Here is a 21,359-nt window from a genome sequence, read left to right on the forward strand (position 1 = left end):
GATGCTCACTCACTGCTTTTCAGGTTGCATCTGTTAAATGGTTATTGCCATTGAGAACCAGGCCTATGGCTAGTTGAGCGGTTTTGGCCTTTGAGGCCCATTGTGTGCTCTGGACTGGCACCTGCCTTCATGTCCTCCTGGGCATCATAGAAGCAGCAGCAGGCTCTCCTGTGGGCTGGCTGGTCCTTGCCACCCCTTGACTTCTGTGGCAAGTGGAATGGCTTGTGCCTGGTCCCAAAGGGCACCCAGGCAAGCACACAGCCCTGCGGCCACCTGCGGATCACAGTTGCCTTGTGTTTACCTCCCCTTTGCCTTCTTCTCCCCCATCTCCCCTGGTTCCACATTGTTAAGATCTTGACCACAGGCTGAGTACACGGAGATGTTTCCAGATCTCAAGTCTCCTAGGTCTCTGCTGAGGCCTGACCACCAAGACTCCTGGGAAAGGTGGGTGAGAACACGTTTCCTGGCGTGTCCCTTGGTGAGGCGGCCTAGATGAGCTGGGAGGGTTAGGGTCTCTGGAGGGGGCAGAAGTAAAAAGGTCAGTGTCCAAGCTAATGGCCAAGATCCCCTCTCCCTTTGTGAGGAGCATCAGGAAGGGCCCAGAAAACAGGTCCTTGGCACTTCCCAAATCATTTGAGAGGATGCTTTTGGTGCCTGTCACAGATGGAGGTGGTGACTTGACTGGGGACCACAGGTTGTTGAGAGGAGCAGTCAGAGAGACGTGGTGATGATGCTGGCAGCCCTGCCTCTTGCCCTTCTGGCTCGTGCTTTTGTGCCCAGCTGCATGGTCAGCTCATGCAACAGTGTCACTGCTTAGTGGTAAAGTCTGTGAACTCGTTTGCTTTAAGCTGTGGAGCCAGGGCCTTAAGTCCAGGTGAGATGCTTCTCAGCATTTCCTGCCCTGTACCTGCTTCAGGTAGTGCTGATGGAGGCACCAGGCTTTGGCCATTTAATTTTTTAATCTTGTCTCAGACATGGGAGCTGACATGACTGGATTGTGCAAATTTAATAACAGCAGGAGTTTGACACTGGTGCCCACTTCAGAGAAGCCAAAGGGAGCTAAAGTAAAGAGATTCTGGGGCCCTGAGCAGCTCAGGGCAGTGAGGCCATCGTCTCCTCAGACCAGCGTGCCTCATGTAGCTGCGAGCTCCCTGCTGCTGATCGCCCATGGCCTACCCATCTGCCCCTGGCTCTGTGCTCTGCGCTTCCTGGCCGCAGTCCTGTCCGGGGTGCTTGTTAGGGTAGAGAGGGACGTGGTGCAGGGCTCAGAGGGGGAGTGGGGTTGTTTCCTGGGCAGTGATGCTGGCCATTGGTGTCTCAAAGGCACATGGAGCTTGCTCTTCGAGGGAGTCATTTTTGAGTCCTGAAGTTCTCTCCCTCACGTCCCCCCTGGGCCTCCCAGGCACACTCTGCTTGGTGAGCACACATGTGTGTGTGCACACACACACACACACACACACACATCATCTGCTCACCCTCGAGAGCCCAGGAAGCATGGTCTGAAAAACCATCTGCTGTTTTCCCCTAAGACCTCTTTTGGACCTTAACACTTGGTGACTAGAATACCATGTGGTCACAGGCAGGATGGGGGTAAGTCCCCCCTGGGCTGATGGGGTGCCAGGCATGGGATGGGGCAGGGTGGCTTGTGTGTGCATCATTAGACTTGGCTTATGACACCCTCCCCCACTTGGCAATGTACCTTTTGTGAGCTCTGTCACCAGCAGTGACACTGACTCCTCCACTAAAAGGTGGTGGAGGAAAGGGAGTGGGGGGTGGGGGCTCGCTGGCCCCCCAGAACCCTGGCCAGCGCAGCTGTGACCAGCAGCCCTTCGCCAGGTGGGCCCAGCCTCCTCTGCCCTGTGTCTGCCTTTTCACTGGCCAATTTTTCAGAGATGATGAGTAAGCTTGAGTGTTTCTCATCACAGTGAATAATACTGATACTGACTTAAGATGTTAATTTTTAAATTTTCCTTTAAAGAGGCTCTGTGGAGACCTGTGAGCAGCTTATTTCATGCCCCAAAGGGTGGGGTGTGCTGGTTGGCTGCCCAGTGGGCTCTCATTGGCAGTGGAGGGAGAAGGTTCATCTGTGACTGCTTGTCACAGGCCACCAGGGCCACAGCCTTGCAGGAGTGGAGGCTGGCTGAGGAAGCGTGAAGGAGGCAGGTGGAGTTCACCAGTCACTCTGTGGCCCGTGGTGCCCTTTGCCTCCTGAGTCTGTGTTGGGCAGACTTGGTGCCAGGCATTGGCAGGGATGGGCCTAGGGCTTCATGATCTGGGCTTGGGGGTGGGAAGGCAGCCTGTGCTGAGCTGTGACCAAACTCTGACCTGTCATCCTTGTGCTTCCCTTTGAGGATCCACTCCAAGGAGCACTTCAAGGAGAAGTATGCTGTGGACGACGTCCAGTATGCAGACGAGGTCAGCAGCAGCCAATTCCTCCTTTCTGAGCAGCTCAGAGCCCCCGTCACCCCTGTGCTCTGAACTCCCTCACCTCCCTCTGCCGCCGCCTGGCTGGATGTCTCAGGGTGCTACTGCCCAGCCACCAGCCCCCTCAGCAGTGTCTCCATTTGAAAAAAGCAGGCAGGAAACATGACCTTCCACCTCCCTGAGGAGGCCCTTCCTTTGCCTGGGCAGTGCCCCTGACTCAGTGGTCTCTGGGTTGCGGCTGCTGAGCTGCATGGGGGAAGTACACCTCTGGGAAGGTCTGATCTAAGTGCCCCCCCAAACGCAGCCTGGGTCTTGACATGTTGGGAGCCTCTACCCACATGCCCTCACTATCTGTAGGTGTTGCTGCCAGAAAAGCCCTAGACTGTGAGAGGCCAATGGGATGGAGGTGGAGGTCCCTTGGCTTTGATCCACTGCCCAGCATGGTTGTCCGGAAGTGTCATGTGGCCTGGGTGTGTGACTGTCATTCTGGGGCTTTGAATCTGTCCCAATCCAGGCAATCAAAAGGGGCTGCCCCTGACCCCCACTGCTGATAGGGTAGAGGTGAGAGCACAGCTCTGAGCCCCTGTGGCCTCCCATGGGGAGTCAGGCCCCCCGACTGGGCACACAGGGAAGCCTCTGTTCTGTCTGTGGGCACTGTCACAGCCCCGTGTCTGTACAGGTCAGTAGAGAACATAAACACTGAGAGGCCTGCTGCTCATCCAGCCCTACTGGGCAGGAGCAGTTGGATGGGGCCCTCTGTGCCACATTTCCCCATGTGGACACTAAGAGCAGGTGGTGCAGGGTGGAAGTGGGCAGAGGAACCAGCCAGCTGGATGCCAAGTTGCTCCCTTGCCCACCTGGGCCAGGACACAGGCTGTGTTGGGGAATGGCAGCCCTGGGTGAGAGGCAGCTTCCCAGGGATCCAGGCCAAACTCACTGAGCTGGGAGGAACCAGTGTGTTTCAGCCTGGTGTCGGGGCCCAGCCCGCCTACTCGGGGCAGACAGTTCACCTCGGTAAGCATGTGTGCCTGGCCCCAGGCAGGCCAATGTCAGTACCATGGTGTAGACAGTCCTGCCCCGGTTCTGCTGTCCTGGAACACCATGTCCACTTCTCCGACTGACTGGATTCTCCCCATATCCAAGGCCTTGTGCCAGCCCACTGCATCCCCTGCTGACTCTTGTCCATACCAGTGCCTCTCCCTGGCTCTGGAGACCGGTTGTGAGATGGTGGAGAGTGGCTGTGTTCTGGTCTGCACCCTGCCCTTTATTGCCTTGTATTTGTCACTAAGGCCCAGTTCTTTTCCCCCAAACATCATTTTCACACTCTCTCCCTGCCTAGTCCCAGGAACACGTGTGCATCAAAGCTGATTGAGACCCAGGGGTGAACTCGGCAGCCAGGGTCACAGTCTGGTGCAGAGGTGACTGACTGGGGGCACAGTCCCTGTGGCAGAGTGGTGCCTGTTGGGAGGGCCTCAGGGAAGGCATGCGCTTGCATCCGCAGGGCCGTGGTGCCTGTCTCTGCAGTACCCTCTGCCTTGTTGGATTGTGGAGAGGGGGAAGCTTTGGGTACATCTCTATTTTATGCCATATGATTTCCGTACCAAGTTATTGGGAGTCACTTGTAGCATCTAAAGAGTCTTTTCATGCATGTGGGATCTGTTGTCTTGATCGTTTTGGGTATGGGCTCTCAAGCAGTCTGCACATTTATTTGCATGCCCCTAATGAGGCCATGTGCTACTTACCTTGTATTTCTAAGTACTAGAGAAAGAGGGATCTACCCCGCTTTCATTCTGATTTTGTTCTGACTCTCCTGTGGCAGGTGCAGTCCTCCTATCTCCATAAACTGAATTTTAACATGACTGCCCTTTGGGACCTTGCTCCTCCAGGTGTCCTCAGTGTAAAACCCAGAAGGGGTAGCCCTGGGGTCCTTACCTGCCTTGGGAGATGTAGCCCACCGAGTCCACATGTCCCTGCGCAGAGCCTCCCCAGCTGTGTCTGACGTTTTTGCTTTTACGACTAGGAGAAACTCAGCTCTCCTTCTGTTGTGATTTCTGGGGAGAAGGAGAACTGGCGTCCAGCTGCAATAAAACAGAGGAGGTCTTGAGTGTCAGAACAGGAAAGCCAGTAACGATTGTGTAGAATTACCGCTCCACAGACTAGCTCATTCTGAGTCTGTTTCTGAGGCAGAGTCTTAAACGAGGGCGTCAGTGGCATCAGAGGACAGAATCTCTTCCAGGTTTGGGAGCTGGCAGCAGTGCCCCTTTGTCGGCACTGCCATCATTTATCAGTTTTGTCATGACTGTCACTGCTGTGGGTCTTACTAGAAGTGAGGGCTCATACTGACTGTGAGACAGGGCGGCACCTGTGAGTTTCGGTGGCATCAACAGCGCCCATGGATCCTCCAGTCCTTCTGCTCTGTCCCATGGTGGGCCTCAGCTCTCACCCTGTTACAGGAGAAGGCCGATGCTCCAAGAGCTGAAGGGCCTTGTCCACAGCCTCACAACCCAGGAGTAATGGGGTTGAGCTGTCCCCCAAGGACCTTTGGACCCCCAAGACCTGACTCTCCATCTCTGTGTTTGCCCTGTCAGAAATGAGGGGGTGCTCTAGGAGATGACACAGGCTCCCAAGTGCCTTTGACTTTTGGTGCCTCAAAATGAAGCCTGACACAAATACAGACTGCTGGACTGAGGCCCTGGGAGACACTAGAGGTACCCAGGGCCTACTTCACCGTGGAAGGTGACAGGAAGCCCCTGTGTCAGGGAGGGGCTCCTTAGCCCAGTTCTATAGTGCTCAGTTCCATCTGAGTTCAAGCAGCCTTGTCTCTCTGTGACAGATCAGATAGGAAGCAGCTGACACTCATGCCCTCTGACCTCAGGCCATGGCTGGTTACTTCATATCATGTATAAAATGCAGGTGACTGATATGGCGACCCTGGCTATCTAATTCTCCTCCCCATAGATGATCCTGATTTAATGATCTAGAAGGTAGAACAAATGGTAGATCCCCTGATGAGGGGGCATTCGGGAGCTTTGATGGTGCTTCTAGGTATTCCGTTAAGGTGCAGTGGGAATGCTGGTGTTCATAACAGGATGTGCGATGGCAAGGTGGAGGGCCATTTCATGTACTTGCTGTCCCTTATGGCACCAGGCAGATGCTAGGAGGGGCCAGGGTCAAGGGCTCAGATGCAGGCAGGATGGATGTAAGGCAAAGCGTTGTGATAGTATGGTGATGGATGCCGCCCACCTCTCAGCCTCCGTGTGGAGAGGCATCAGGGAGCAGTGGGGCCTGGGGTGGAACCTCTGAGCGGATGGCCTCCATGTGGGACTGCTGGCCTGGAGTTGCTAGATATTCTGAGTGTTTAGGAGTACCTTCAAATCCATATTGTTTGTGATCTTAACTAACGTTTAAATTTTAGAAACAAATTAAAAATTTTAAAAGCAGTACTGGGCACCAGTATGCACCCCTGTTGCAGACTGCTGGGAAAAACTGTTCATTTTTTAAAGCTTTGGCACCTGCAGGGTGAAGCCCAGCTCCCTGGAGCAGCGCAGGCTCTCTTGACAGCTCTGGTCAGGGACTGCCCAGCCCCTTTCTCTGGATCATCACCCATGAAGAGTGGCCTGCAGGCCTGCTTGGGGCCCTGAGTATGAGGGTGCATGAGGTGTTCATGGGAAACCTGATTGTCCCCAGGGGAGGATCCTTTTCTTCAGGGCTCTGCTGAATCTACGCGTGCTGTCCACCTCAACCTGCCAGGGAGGCTGCGTGGCCTCGGAAACTGATGCAGGAATCAAGGCAGGGGCATTGAGCAGCACTGGCTTGTGAGAGTGGATGTGTCCCCCGTGACCACCGCTCTATGGAAACAAGGCCCTGTGTTGGCCGAGCAGTGCTGTCCTGAGCCAGCAGCACATAGGCACACTGTGTCCCCTTCATCTGAGGCGTGGAATCAGGGTGTGCTGATGAGAATATAGTGCTCATGAGTCTCCGTGGGGAAGGGTGGATGGGGCTGCCAGGCTGGATGAGGTAAAAAGGGCCCACTCAAGCGGTTGTGATCAATAAAAGATGACCTGCCTGAATTGGCAGACACCCAGCCGGCTCTGTGTCAGGCCTTGATCCGCCTGGGCATCAGGCACTGAGAGGGCTGCTTTCTCCTCCATTATTCCCAACCAGCATGTCCCGAGTCGCTGCTGAGAGAAGAACCATCAGACCACATGTTTGTTATCCTGCTCCTCTCTCCCAAGGACAGCAGCACAGACAATCCCCAAGTGCCTGCTCGCTCTCTGGTTCTGCTGCTGTAATTGACACAATTGTTCAGTGCTGATGAATGTAGACCCTTTATGTTGATGGAACAACACACCCAGGGTCTGATATGTATGGTTCTTGTTCTTTTAATGAGCCTCCCCTGCCTCCAGGAGGGCCTGGGGGAGTGGCAGGGACGCAGCCAAGCCTTTGGTTTGTGTAACACCAGCCCGGGGGATTCATTCGTTCTCAGAGCAGTAACTGAGCAAATGAGGAGGGTCCAGAGAGATGGGGCCTGCACACTGCTGGGGGGAGGTGGCTGGTTCACATGTGGAGGGTCGTCTGGCCGCTAGCTTCAGAAACCTTCACAACATATATGGCTTTTTGCCCAGCAGTCTCACTAAGTCAAATTTGTTATTTGATCTTTTTTTTTTCTAAGGAGTTTGTGTTAAGGAAATAAAGGTTTAAATACAAGGATGTTTATCAGGGCATTATTTTAAGAGTTAATTATTGGAAATAATTTAAGTGTCCAATAGAGGAATGAATAAACTATGCTGTGTCTGTTAAGAGGGAATTCTACATCCATAGGTTCAATGCTGGACTTTGTTCTTTTTAAACTATGAACCTGAGCAAATTATCTAACCCATAAGCTTTCTCATTTGTGAAATCTGGACATTTGTAGCACCAACTTCATGGGTGGTTAAGTGAGATGATGTCTGAAGTGACTGGCACAAGCTGTAATCAAGGGCTCATTGAACATTTACCATCCCCAGTGGTAGGGACTGGTAAAAATCACATGTTTGAAGAATATGTGACGGCAGGCAGTAAGTGAAACGTGTAACTTCGTATGATCCAAACATCATTACAAATCTCTCTTTTTATGTGCACAGATAAAAGTCTCTGGGGATGGGATGTAGGTATATTTTATCTTTTCATAGTTTTCAGTGTATACCAGGTTTTCTTTGGGAGCCTCTCAGTATTAAAAAGCATATATATGCGAAAACTTACCAAAATGTGCACTTCATGCATGCTGTGTAGCGTATGTCAGTGATAGCTCAATAAAACCATCAAAACAACAAAAAATTCTTCTCCCTCTCACCTGTGTCAGGGTGTTCAGGAGTTTAGGGTGAGGTCTTGTGGGTGGGGCTCAAATACAGAAAGGGCTGTAGTAGCCAAGAGGCAAGACAGACTGAGGGGTGGGAGCCAGGCGAGGAGGAAAGTGCTGCCTCCAGGATGGTTGGCACCCTTGAGGTACAGACGTCATGGCTAATGCAGTGTGATGGGTATATGCCGAGGGAATGATGGCTGTCAGTGGGGCTGCAGAGGAGGGAGTGAGCAACCCTGCCACTGGGGCGAGGGGTCTCAGCCTAGTACAAATTGGTGTAATGGCTAAGTGGGGAGAAGGCATTCCAGGCAGAAATAAGAGCCTCAGCACAGGCATGGAGAGATGAGCTTGCATGGCACACTCATTGGAGGGGTCAGGATGGGAAGCAACCAGCATGAGGGGGTGTGAAGCCTGAGCAGGCTGAGGTGGAGGGGTGGAGAGCAGGGGTGTGCAGTGGGGGTTGGGGTTGGACTGGGGAAGGCTCACTCCAGGTGGTCTAGGAGATGAGCTGGGGGCAGGGAGGAAGGTATCCTCCCTGGAGACAGGCTGGTGCGTCAGTGCCTAAGAGGTGCTGAAACAGGTCTTTCAGGAGGGACTTGGCAGAAGCTGGCCTTGGAGGAAGGGTGGGTCTGGCTGTTCAGAGCCAGGGTCTGTGTGGGGCCTGGAGGCAGGACAGCATATGGAAATTCCTGCCAGGTTTAGGTTTGATTCCCTCTCTGACCCTTGATAGCCATGTGGCTTTCAGAAGTCCCTTATGCTTCGTAAGCCTCAGTTTCCTCACCTGCAGGATTGGGACAGCAGCACACCATATGTTTTAACAATCTGTTTTCCTAAATGTGCGCTGACATTAAGTAATACATATCATTTCCATTAGACATTTTTGTGGTCGCTCTAAAGTGGGTTTTTCTTTCTGACCTTTTAGATCGCCAGTATCCTGACATCACAGAGCCCCTCTGTTCTCCTCACCTTGGTAAGTGGCTGGTGCCCAGGGACTGGGCAGTGTTGGGGTGCAGGGAGGGGTCTTAGGGAGCCACTTGTCCCTGCAGTGGTTGGGCTGTAGGAGAGGATTGAGGAACCAAGAGGTTCCTTGCCTGATAAGTAGCAATACTGTTTCAGTCTGAACAGCTGGACGTGTCCAGGACCCAGGTCTCAGTTCTCCAGTCTCCCCGGGAAATGCTGTGTCCTGTCATGAGGCCACTGTGAACAAGACACCACACCCAACTCCACAAATTAAAACCTGGCTGGAGGATGTTAGCCTGAGCTCTTGGGATTTGTGGATGTGGACTGTTATTTTGCTTCCAGCCTGTGTCTCCTCTACTGTTAACAGAACTTTAGAAAACACTCATGGCATCTGCCCATGAGATTGCTGGGCTGCACGGCATCAGATTTTGAACCTGGTGCACTGAATGACTGAGGACCTGCTGCAGCCTCAGTGGTGGTGCTCAGGGGCCCCTGGGCCTTACAGGGCCTGGGGTTGCTTGGACTATGAAATGGCTCAGAGAAGAACCCTGCTTTCTTGCATTTCTTTGAACTTGGGGAGTTTCAACTATGAAGAGTGTACAACCCTTCTTTCCTCCAAAGTGACCCTTCTCTCCTATGTTAATTGATTTTTACAGAAATAGTTTTCCTTGTTTGTTTTAGCACTTCACACGGTCTCTTTTTCCACTCTGCCTTTTTGTTGGCTGAGAAAGAAGGTGATGTTAGATGAGTGTGGTCAAAGGTGGTCCAGTGTGCTGTTTTTTGGGGGGTACAATTAGACATCGACTTGTTCTCGAGGAGGAAGTGCTGATTTAAAAGGCCTTGCTTCTCTGGGGATGGCACGTTTTTCTCTGAGTCCCTCATCCAACTTCTCTTGGAGTCTCCTTGCAAACAGGGAAAGGAGAGGCATGTAGTGCAGCTCCCTGGTGTCACAGAGAGAGGCCCGTCCTGCCTGAGCTGAGTCCTGTCCACATCTCTGGAAGGGCTGGGTTTGGCCGTGCCCCTTATCACACTGTCAGCAGGGAGCTTGTGCACATGCATGACGGGCCAGCCTGGGAGGGCAGACCACAGAGGGTTGGGGGGATGCTTTGTTCACGGTCTGAGTCCTCTGGCCTAGTCCCCCACTGTGCCTGTGTGGCCTGAGCTGGTGTCAGCTAAGTGCTCTGCTGGGTGGCTGGTGCACCTGGGATGCTGTTTGTGGTGGCTTGGCCTCTTCTGCTTTTCCAGTTGCAGCAGAGAAAGGAGGGCCTGTCCTTCTGCCAGGGCCCCACTTTGAGTTACCTGAAAAGGAAGGGATGTGTTTGCCAGGTTCTTCCCCAGTCCTGGGCCTGGCTGGTGGAGACAGGCCTCCCACACAGGCTGTGTGGCCCCGTGTGACCAATCTGTGCCCTTACACTCCCTCTGTCTCTCCAGCGTGGCGTCAACACCGACAGCGGCAGTATCTGCAGGGAGGCCTCCTTCGAGGGCATCAGCAAGTGAGTCCTGGGGCCCTGGGAGTGGTCTCCCATCCTCCACCAGCTCGCATCTTCTCCAGCAGGCCTTGCCCAGTTTACAAACGACACACAAAATACACAAACAGGAGGACCCTAAAAAGGAGTTAGACTGGGCATTTCCAGGAACTGCTTAAAAGAATAATTTGCCTAAAATCACTTTTTGACTTTTACTTCTCTATTGAGCCCATAAAGAAATTGCAGGCCCTGTGAGTGCTGGGAGCTCCAGGCGCAGGTGAGTGGCCACTTTCCTTGTAGAGACCTGCTTGAGCTCTGTGGTCTTTGTTTTTATCAGCCCTCTCTCCTCGGTCGTAGCCACTAACCTCCCTCCCTGTGTCCCCTGCTGCCCCAGCCCCAGACAGGGACCCCGTTACCTGCCCTCACTCCCTTATTTAGCTCCAGACTGAGTCCCCACCCCCCCTTCCAGCCTCCTCCAGGAAGGAGGGCAGGTGTGAGGCACAGGGACCACAGCTCCCCACCTTCCTTGTCACCTCACACCGAGGTCCCTGGAGAGTGCTGCCTGCCAGCTGTGCTGTGTCCCTGGGCTGGCTGGTGACTGGCCCTGGGAGGTCTATGGAGCCCGTGAAGCTGGGCCCAGGATGCACCACAGGAGGGCTTGAGAGGAGACCCCTGCTCCTTTGGGCTGCAGAGGATGGCCAGCCCCCCGCTTTGCTCCTGTCGCTCCATCCCAGCCCCCCTCCCCAACTGTGCTCACTCTGCGCCACTGCGTCCTCTGTCGTCCTTCCAAGGACCAAAGTGGTCACAGAGGAAGCGTCTTATAATTATGCATGAACCTGAGCCATGGGGAGTTTGTGCTGCCTATGTGTGATGTAGGGGTGATTAGGGAGGATTATGAGCTCGTAAATATGTATCACTCCCTGTGATAAGAGCGATGGGGCAGGGGGAGCAGGTATGGGGATTGCTGCTTTTCACTGCTCAACTGTCCGCATCCTCTTGGGGATTTCCCCAGCTCAGCCATGCCCCCCGTGCCGGTGATTAGCCCAGCTCGTTGAAATGCTGGCCGTGGAGCCACCATCTTTCCCAAGGACCTTGCTGGGGGAGGTGCAGGGCCCAGCCGCTGCTGCCTTGCCTGAGCCGAGCCTCCCCATCCCCCAGCACTGTTGGGCACCGGTGCCCCCATGCCTCGACCAACACCACGGACCCCTGAGCTGGGAGGAGGGAGCCCTGGTGGCCACCTCACTGGCTACTTCCCTGACCTTAGCAGAATTTACCCTCTGAACCTCAGCTCCCCAACGTGTAGCAGGGCACTGTCTGGTCTTACCGTGGGCAGGAAATGAGATCCTGCTCCCTCGGAGCCTAGCAGGGAACTGGTGCCCAGTAAATGCTCTTCCAAAGCAAATCCCTGCCAAGCCCTGTTGCCCCTGAGATTTCAGGCTCCCCATCTGTGCAGTTGGGACTCCAGGATCGCTGATTACAAGAGTCCAGATGTCAGGGAGCTCTGGGGCTTCCCAGCTGTGGGTCTTGGTTTGCCCCACATGGAGGTCTCCGCTGTGGAGAATGCCTCCTTAGCACCCCGGGAATAGGCCTGGAAGGGGGTGTGGTGGGTGTAGTTCCCGGGAGGGAGCTCAGGATGTGGCCTCTCTGAGCAGAGCTCTGCTGGTTGCTCCCTAAAGTTCTTTGGAGAGAAGTGGGACATCATCATAGTCAGTGGGTGCTAGAAGCCGAGGCCTCTTCCCCACCCCACTGGGAGGAGCCCTGCCATGAACCTGACCTCTCCTTCCTATATGCAGATCCAGCCTCTGTCCCCTGTCACCCCCTGAGACCCAGCAGCCCCTCCCAAGAGCCCAGAGGAGCCTGTGCTCTGCCAAACCCCCACCCCACCCAGTCAGCATCTGGAAGGCTTTTTTGGAGATCTGGGGACTGGCCTAACTTTGAAAACTCTCCAAGGCACTGGGCTGGTCCCTCTCCAATCCCTGGTCCCATCCAGATGGAGGCTTGACAGTGGGGCCCTCCCAGACCCCTCACCGCTGGGCTGAGGGATTGCCCCCACATGCTAGGGCTGGGCGATTTGTTTTCATACCCATGTATTGGGCTGAGTATTCTGATTTGGCTGATGTTTGCAGGCGAGAGCCCTCCTGTGTGTCTCTCAGCTTTGGGGTTCCCTGGCCTGAGGGTAGTACTGCCTCCTACCTCTGAGGGACTCATCCCCTCATGCCTCCCATCCCACTGTGCCATCCATAGTGTAGCTTGCCCCTCTGTGGTTGCTCTTTTGGGGTAAGGAGCCTGTGGTGGGGGCCCCCCACCCCACATACCATGGTCTCTGCCTTTGACTGCCCACCCCTGCCTTCCTTGCAGAAAGCCATATCTGTATTCCTCAGTCTGGATGCAGCACAGCCTTCTGCCTCTCCCCCACCCTGCGGCCAGCGTCTTGACTCTGCTGCCTCCTGGCCTCTGTGCCAGCACCCCTGTCCTTGAGGGCTGCTGTGGCTTGGCCACCACACTCACCTGCCGTCATGAGCATCTGCAGCTGCTTGTTGGGGATGATAGCGGCTGTTTCCTAAGCAGGATGAATCTTGCCATCGTCCTACTTTGCAGCAGGCAACTGCTTCTATCACCCATTATTTCTTACTGCCCTAAACAAACACCTTATTTCTAGAATTTGTTTGTTTTGATCCTTTTGAAATTCTCTGAAACGCCTCCCATCTTGGATTTTTTTGATTGACCTGTTTTGGCAGATGTTCAGGTTTGGCCTCTCAGTTTGTGCTAATGGGCTGTCCCAGGCCACCTGTGTCCCTTGGGCTGTGGGGAGGAGGGAGCTGTGGTAGAGCAGCGGCCTCACCAGTCCACCCATCCCAGACCCTCTGGGTCCTGGCCCAACTGGGCAGTTGGCCTGTGACCTTCTCTCCAACTGTGTTGCCTCGGGGCTGGCTGCCGTCTCCTTGATGGGGCTGTGGGTTTAGCTCTGGGAGACCAGAAAGTCCCTCAGCCTTCCCAGCTCGGGCCAGGCTGCCTGCTGCCATGGCCAGGAGTGTGCCAGGTCTTGCAGTGGTGGGGGACCATGAGCAGAGGGGACAGGAAGGCAGAGATGGGTGGATGCTGGATGTTCACTGGGTTCACCGCCTGGCCTGGGGCTCCTGGGCTCACCAAGGGGGAGCTGTGTTCTCTCTGGGATGAACGAGCTGGAGGGGACAGTCTGACAGGCCTTGTGCTGAGTTTGGGCTCCAGCCCAGGCCATGGCTCAATTGTATGGCTGGATTGGAGTAGGCATAGTTCCCACAGAAGGTGTGGAAGGAGCAGGCCCTGCTGCAGGCTCTGGCTGGAGGATGGTGCAGGTGCTCATTGCCAGGTCCTAGTGAGGGCGTGGCCAGGGCTGCTCTGTGGCGGCTAGGCAGAGCAGAGCTGAAGAGGGTAGCTCTGCCATAAGGAGTATGTGGGACTTCTACCTGGGGGCTGCAGGCTCCATGGCTGCCTGGAGCAGCTGGTTCCTGCAGCGGGGACGCAGGCAGACATGATAAATCTTTGTTAGCATCTGAGGAGGTAGACTTTAGAGCACATTTTCCTGCGAGAGGGGCCAGGTGGGCTATGGGGGTCCCTTCCTGGCATGAGACGGTTCCCTCCCAAGCAGGCCCACTCTACCCAGGAGCCCCGGGCCAGGGCAGTGAGTTACAGAGGGCTCTGTTTCATGCTGCTGTCTGAGAGAGAAATGTGGTCGATATTTCACATCAGCTGGTTATTCAGGATAAGCATATTTCTTATCTCTTGGCATTTACTTAAATTGCCTTGCAGATTTGAAGACAGTTGGTTACAAATTAATTCCATTTAAATAAGCAGTTAAATATGAAATTGCTGAATTTGGGGGTTGTTAATACAGGAGTATTAATATTCAAAGATGTGAATTTTTAAACCCAGGAAGTAGAGGGCCATTATTAATACTTGACAGTTACAAAAAAGTGTGTCTGTGGTGTGAGGACCTTGGCTTTCTGGTTACTTTTAACTTGTGTATTAAGTTAATATTTAGGATTGGGCTTCAATTATGAAGCATAGAATTTCCATGAGGGGTTGGATCCTGAAGGGACAAGAACCCACCCAGCCCCTAGCAGGGGTGGGGAATGCGGAGCGTTGCCAGGGCCTGTTCACCAGGCCAGCCTTACCTCCCTTCTTAGGTTAGAAGCTGCAGGGAGGTGGCCAGGGGCTGTGGCAGGGGTGGGTGGGCTTCCTTCACCCAGCTTCCAGGCAGAGCCCACTGGGGTTGCCCTCTACTTCTAGGACAGTGTCCTCAAGGCACTGGTGGGTTTGTGTTGCTTTTGTATAATTAATACTTGCTCATCATAGAAACCTCTAGCTAGCACAGAGGTAAAAGCAAGGAACATCCAAATTTCATTACCCTAATTAAACTCTGTCAGCTTTGGGGCTCCCCTGGCTCTTCTGTGTGTCTGAGTGTGTTTCTCTGTCTTAGTGTTTTTGTGTCTGAGTGTGCATTTGTGTGAGTATGTGTGTTACTGTACGTGTGTATTTCAGGTATGGATCTTGTGTGTCAGTCTAAGGGTATGCCTGTCTGGGTGTGCCTACATGTCTCTGAGTGTGTGTGTCTGCCTGTGTCTGTGAATATATATCTGTGCATCTGTGTGTGTGTCAGTTGTCCACACAAGTATGTGTGTCTGCATGCACCTTTTTCTAAGTGCATACCTGCCTGTGTGTGTGTTCATCTTATCTATTCTGTTTGTATTCATGTTATCTGTGCATATCTGTGTCTGTGCTGGGTCACTTTGTTGCTCGTGTGCGTGGGTGCGTGTGTGTATACATATGTACATTTTATATAGTGAAATTTTACTGGCGCATTTGGCTGTTGAGTAGATAGACCATTGCTCTTCCTAATGTCAAAGTGACATTTGGTGAAATGGGAGGCAGAGTCTATGTTGTCATCTAAATTTATGTCATCTGCTCCTCTGTTCTTCACTCTGAACCATGTTGGCTGTCTCAGATCTCTTTGGTATTTCACAAGTAGGCTTTGATTCTACAACATTCTGGTTGATTTTGAAGTAAGTAGTCTTATTTGTGTATTTAGGAATCCCAAAAGCTTAGAAGATCTGCAGCCCTCCCAGCCTGCTAATACACCTTCTCTCTTCTCTCCCTGCCCTGCACCTCCTTCAGCAGGCTCAGCCAGGAGTGGGATGCCAGCCTTACAACCACAGCATTAGTTAGGTGTTTTCAAGCAGTAGTAATGAGGTCATGGAGAGTTGCTGTTCGGTCACAGGCCTGCAGGCCCTGTGTGAAGCATCCTGACCCAGGATCTAGCAGGCCTCAGGATCCGGAAGGCTGAAGGTGTGCCGAGGCTTCTCTGCCGAGGCCTGGACTTTGTGCTGGGCTGCGTCAAGCTTCTCCAGTTGTCTCACCAACAGCTTGAGCTCTGGGTGTCAGGGATGTGCCCCACCCGACTGGGGTCCTCTTTTCCATTACATTCCGCTTAAAGAACAACTTTTGGCTTTGAAAATTTTTCTCTATGGTATGTTTGCTTTTTATTTCATTAATTTCTGTGTGTTTTAATTTCTTTAGGTTTATTCTTTTTCTAGCATCTTGAAAAAGAAGAGACATTCTTGGGATAGGAGTTGAGATCATTGCTTTCAATTTTATTTTCCACTAAATACATTTAAAGCTACAAATTTTCCTTTAAGTACTGTTTCAGTAGTATCTTACCAGCTATAATATTTCATGTTTTTATTTTCTAATTCCATTATTTCTTCTTGGAGCAGTGGGTATTTAGAAGTCTATTGCTTCATTTCCAATTTGTGATTTTATAGTTTTTTGTTACTGATTTCTAGTTTAATTCTGTAATCAAATAATATTTTCTGTATTTCAGCGTTCTGAAATTTTATTTGACATTTTGTTGTAACTTCCAGTTATAAGATCATTACGATGCGTTCCTTGTGCACTTGAAGAGAGCATGTGTTCTGCAGTCGTTGGCTGTAGCGCTTTGTGTGTCAGTTGTCAAGTTGGTTAGTTGTGTTGCTCATATCTTCTACATCTTTCCTTGTTTCTCTGACTAGTCTGTCGCCATAACACACACGAGAAGATCTCAGACTATTTCTTCTTTTCATTCTGTCATTTGTTATAAATTGACCTTATTGAAATGAAATTTATATGCAATAAGATTCATTATGTACATAATCCAGTAAGTTTTAAAGATGACTTTATTGGGCTATAATTCACATACCTTACAATTGACCCATTAAAGTGTACAATTAAATGATTTCTGTATGGTCATCATCACCATCAATTTTAGAATATTTTCATCACCCAAAGAGAAACCCAGTACCCATTAGCGGTCATTTCCCATTTTTCTGGCAACCACTTACCTGCTTTTGTCTCCATGAATTTGCCTGCTCTAGCATTTGATATAAATGGAGTCATGTAATATGTGGCCTTTTATAACTGGCTTCTTTCATTTAGCATGTTTTCAGAGTTCATCCATGTTGTGGCATGAATCAGTATTTTGCTCATTCTTACGGCTGAAAAATATTCCAGGCTATGGATATGTGCTGCATTATGTTTATGCATTCATCAGTTGGTGAATACTTGGTTGCTTCCACCTTTTAGCTGCTGCTGTGGACAGTGATGTACAAGTTGTGTGTGAACATGTGCTTTCAGTTCCCTTGTGTACATACCTAGGAATGGAATTTCTAAGTCACATGGCAACTCTATGTTTAACTTTTTGAGGAACTGTTGTACTATTTTCCAAAGTAGCTGTAGCAATTTACATTTTCTCCAGTAAGGTATAAAAATTCTAGTTTCTCTTCATCCTTGCCAATACTTGTCTTTTTATTATAACCATGTAAGTGGCTGTGAAGTAGTATCTCATTATGTTTTTATTTGCATTTTCCTGATGGCTAATGATATTGAACACTTTTCCTTGTGCTTATTTATCGTTTGTATGCCACCTTTGGAAAATGTTTATTTAATCCTTTGTCCATTTTTAAATTGGGTTCTTGGTCTTGTTTATTGAGTTGTAAGAATTGGTAATAGATACTAGATATTTGATTTATGTAGTCTTGAAACTAGACCTGTATAATCTGCAAAAAATTTCTTCCATTCTCTGTGTTGTCCTTTCACTTTCTTGAGGTGTCTTGTGACACATAAAAGTTTTTAATTTTGAAGAAGTCCAGTTTACTTATTTTTCTTCTGTTGTTTCTGCTTTGGTGTCACCATCTAGGAAACCATTGTCTAATCCAAGGCCATAGAAATTTGACCCATGTTTTTCTCTAAAATTTTTATAGTTTTAGCTCTTACGTATAAGTTCTTAATTACATCTGGAGCTAATTGTTTGTGGTGTTAGTTAGGGATCCAGCAGCTGCCTTCTTCTCCATGTGGTTATCCAGTTGTTCCAGCACCCTTTGTTGGAAAGATTAACTTCTCCCCTATTACATTTTCTTGGCACCCTTGTCAAAATTCATTGACCAAGGACAAATATTATGTTTTTTCACTTATTAGAGGCACCTAAAATAGTCAAGTTCATAGAGACATAAAATAGAACAGTGGCTACTAGCAGCTTGGGAGAACAAGGAATGGGGAGTAATTGTTAGATGGGCACAGAGTTTCAGTATGGGATGTTGAGAAAAGTTCTGGAGATGGATAGTGGTGATGGTTGCACCATAATGTGAACCTACTTAATGCCTCTGAACTCTACACTTAAAACTGGTTAAGGTGGTACATTTTATGTTATGTGTACTTTACCACAATAAAAAGTCATTTGACCATAAATATATGGGTTTATTTTTGGATTCTCCATTTTATTCCATTTATCTCTATGTCTGTCCTTCTGCCAGTACCACACTGTCTTTATTTCTTAGCTTTATAGTAAGTTTTTAAATTGGAAAGTGTCAGTTCTCCAACTTTGTTTATCTTTTTCAAAATTGTTTTGGCTATTCCGGGCCCCTTGAATTTTCACATAAATTTCAGAATCAATTTTTCAGTTTCTGTAAAGAAGCCACCTGGAGTTTTTGATAGAAATTGCATTAAATCTGTATATCAATTTGGGGAGTGTTGTCATCTTAACAATATTAATACCTCCAGTCCATGAACATGGGATGTTTTTCCATTTATTTAGGTCTTCTTTAATTTTTTAAATGACATTTTGTAGTTTTCAGTGTATGAGTCTTGAACTTCTTTTGTTAACTTTGTTCCTAAGTTTTATTCTTTTTGATACTATTATAAATTAAATTTTCTTAATTTCATTTCCAGATTTTTTACTGTATAGCAATATATATATATTTTTAATGTATAGAAATGTAATTCATTTTTGTATGTTGATCGTATATCTCATAAACTTGCTTAACTTATTTTCTAGCTCTGATAGGTTTGTTTTTTTCTGTGGATTGATTGCCAAGATTTTCTGTCTTTGAGATAATGTTATCTACAAATAGAAATAGTTTAACTTCTTCCTTTCCAATCTGGATGCCTTTTATTTCTTTTTCTTGCCTGATTACCCTGGCTGGAACACATAGTACAATGTTGAATAGAAGTGGAGAAGAAAGGACATCCTCGCCCTGTTCCTCATCTTAGGGGAAAGCTTTTAGTTTTTGACCATTCAGGAAGATGTTAGCTGTGGATTTTTTGTAGGTACCTTTTATCAGGTTGAAGAAATTTCCTTCTCTTCCTAGTTCATTGATTGTTTTTTATCATGAAAAAGTATTGGATTTTATAAGATGCTTTTTCAACATCAGTGTGGTTTTGTCCTGTATTGATTTTTTTAATATGTTGAAGTAACCTTATATTCCTGGGATAAATACCACTTGGTCATGGTGTATATCCTTTTTATATGTTGATGGATTCTGTTTGCTAGTATTTTGTTGAAGATATTTTTTGTGTCCATGTTCATAGGAGATTTTCATCTGTAGTTTCCTTGTGATATCTTTGTCTGATTTTGGTGTCAGGGTAATACTGATCTCATAGACTATATTGAAAAATGTTCTGTCCTCTTCTAGTTTGGGTAAGTTTGTGAAGAATTGGTGTTAATTCTTTAAATAGTCGGTAGAACTCATTAGTGAAGGCATTTGATCCTGAGCTATTCTTTGTGAGGTTTTTGAGTACTAATTCAATCTCTTTACTTGTCATAGGTCTATTCAGATTTTTTACTTCTTCTTGTGTCAGTTTTAATAGTTAGTGTCTAGAAATTTGTCCTTTTTATCTTAGTTATCCAATTTGTTGCCATACATTTGTTGATCATATTCTCATATAACCCTCTTGATTTCTGTTAAGTCAGTAGTAGTGATCCTTCTTTAATTTCTGATTTTAGTAATTTGAGCCTCCTCTTTGTTTCTTGGTTCAGTCTTGCTAAACCTTTATCAATTTTTTGTTGATCTTTCAAAGAATCAACTTTCTACTTACTGATTTTCCTCTACTGTTTTTCTATTCTCTATTTCACTAATTTCTGCTTAATCTTTATTATTTAATTCCTTCTGCTTGCTTTGGGTTTAGTTTGCTCTTGTTTTACTAGTTCCTTAGGGTGGGTGCCTAGGTTATTGATTTGAGAGAATTTTCTTCCTTTTTTAATAATGGGAATTTGGCTATACATTTCTCTCTCAGCATTACTTTAGCTGCATCCTGTAAGTTTTGATATGTTGTGTTTTTCTTTCCATTTGTCTCAGAGTATTTGTAGTTTCCCTTGTGATTTCTTTATTTATCTGTTGGTTATTTAGGAATGTATAATTTAATTTCTGCATATTCGTGAATTTGCCTTTTGTTATTGATTTCTAATTTCATTCAAAGGTCCAATGATTTAATTTCTTTTAAATTTATTGGGAGTTGTTTTATGGCCTAATGTATGGTCTATTCTAGAGAATGTTCCATATGCACTTGAGAAAATGGATGTCTAGAGATGTTTATTCCATTTAGTTGGCTTATATTGTTGTTCAGTCTGTTTCCTTGTTAATTTCGTCTAGTTACTCTATCCATTACTTGAAGTGGATTATTGAAGTCTCCAACTATTATTGTTGAATTATCCATTTCCCCTTCAATTGTGTCAGTTTCTGATTTGTATATCTTGGGATTCTGTTGTTAGGTGCATATATGTATTTAATTATTATATCTTCTTCATGAATTGACCCTTTATCAGTAAAAAAATGTCCTTTTTTGTCTTAAGGCTTACTTTGATGTTAGTAAAGTTATTTCAGGTTGTTTTTTGTTTGTTTGCCTAATGCATCTTTCCTCACCCTTATAATTTCAACCTATTTGTGTCTTTGATTCTAGAGTGTATCTCTTTAGAGCATATAGTTGGATCAGATTTTTAAAAATTCATTCTGCCAATCACTGCCTTTTAAGTGGAGGAACTAATCCATTTACATCTGAAGTAATTACTTATAAGGAAGGACTGTCTTCTGCCATTTTGTTATTAGTTTCTACATGTCATTTGTCACTTTTGTTTATCAGTTTCTCCATTACTACCTTCTTTTATTTTTAATTGATTTCTCGTACTATACAGTTTTAATCCCTTTCTCATTTCCTTTTCTCTGTTTTCATTATTTTCTAGTTGTTCCCCAGGGGATTTCAAATGACCTCTTAAACTTAGTTTGCATTAATGTCAACTTAATCTCAATAGTATACAAAAACTTCCCTCCTACATAGCTCCATTTCCTTCCCTCCTTTATGGTGTTACTGCATACAGATTGCATCTTTATTACATTATGTGCTAGTCAACAAAGATTTATGATCACTGCTTTGTGCAGATGTCTTTTAAGTCAGATAGGAGAAAAAGAGGAGTTACAAACAAAAAAAATACATTTATACTGTCTCTATACTTGCCTTTGTAAGTACCTTTACCAGTGCCCTTTCTTTATTCTTCATATGACTTGAGTTACTCTCTAGTGTCCTTTCACTGTAGTCCAACAGAGTCCCTTTAGTGTCTGTTGTAGGTTAGGTCTTTCAATGATGAATTCTGTTTTTGTTTATCTGGGACTTTTTAATTTCTCTTTCATTTTGAAGCATAGCTTTGCTGTATATAGAATTTTGGTTGACAAATTTTTCTTTCAGTACTTTGAATATGTCATCATCCCACTGCCTTCTGACCTCTGTAGTTTCTGGTGAGAAATGTACATGATGAATTTCTTTTCCCTTACTGCTATCAAGATTTTCTCATTGTCTTTTGACAGTTTGATTATGATATGTCTAGGTGTGGA

General features: G+C 48.0%; 1 protein-coding gene across 5 annotated transcripts in view; it reads left to right on the forward strand.

Moving 5' to 3' along the window:
* The window catches only part of PEPD (peptidase D), a 120,301-nt gene that overhangs the window by 15,305 nt on the left and 83,637 nt on the right, over positions 1-21,359 (forward strand). For 4 of the 5 annotated variants that reach the window (XM_036929837.2, XM_036929838.2, XM_036929840.2 and 1 more), the window contains exons 4-6: positions 2,352-2,415; positions 8,685-8,732; positions 10,154-10,215. In XM_036929837.2, coding sequence (XP_036785732.2) covers positions 2,352-2,415; positions 8,685-8,732; positions 10,154-10,215 — 174 coding nt within the window. The remainder of the gene's footprint in view (positions 1-2,351; positions 2,416-8,684; positions 8,733-10,153; positions 10,216-21,359) is intronic. The other variant, XM_057492947.1, reaches the window with a different exon arrangement.

This window comes from Manis pentadactyla, chromosome 15 (genome assembly GCF_030020395.1).
Source record: "Manis pentadactyla isolate mManPen7 chromosome 15, mManPen7.hap1, whole genome shotgun sequence".
NCBI lineage: Eukaryota > Metazoa > Chordata > Mammalia > Pholidota > Manidae > Manis > Manis pentadactyla.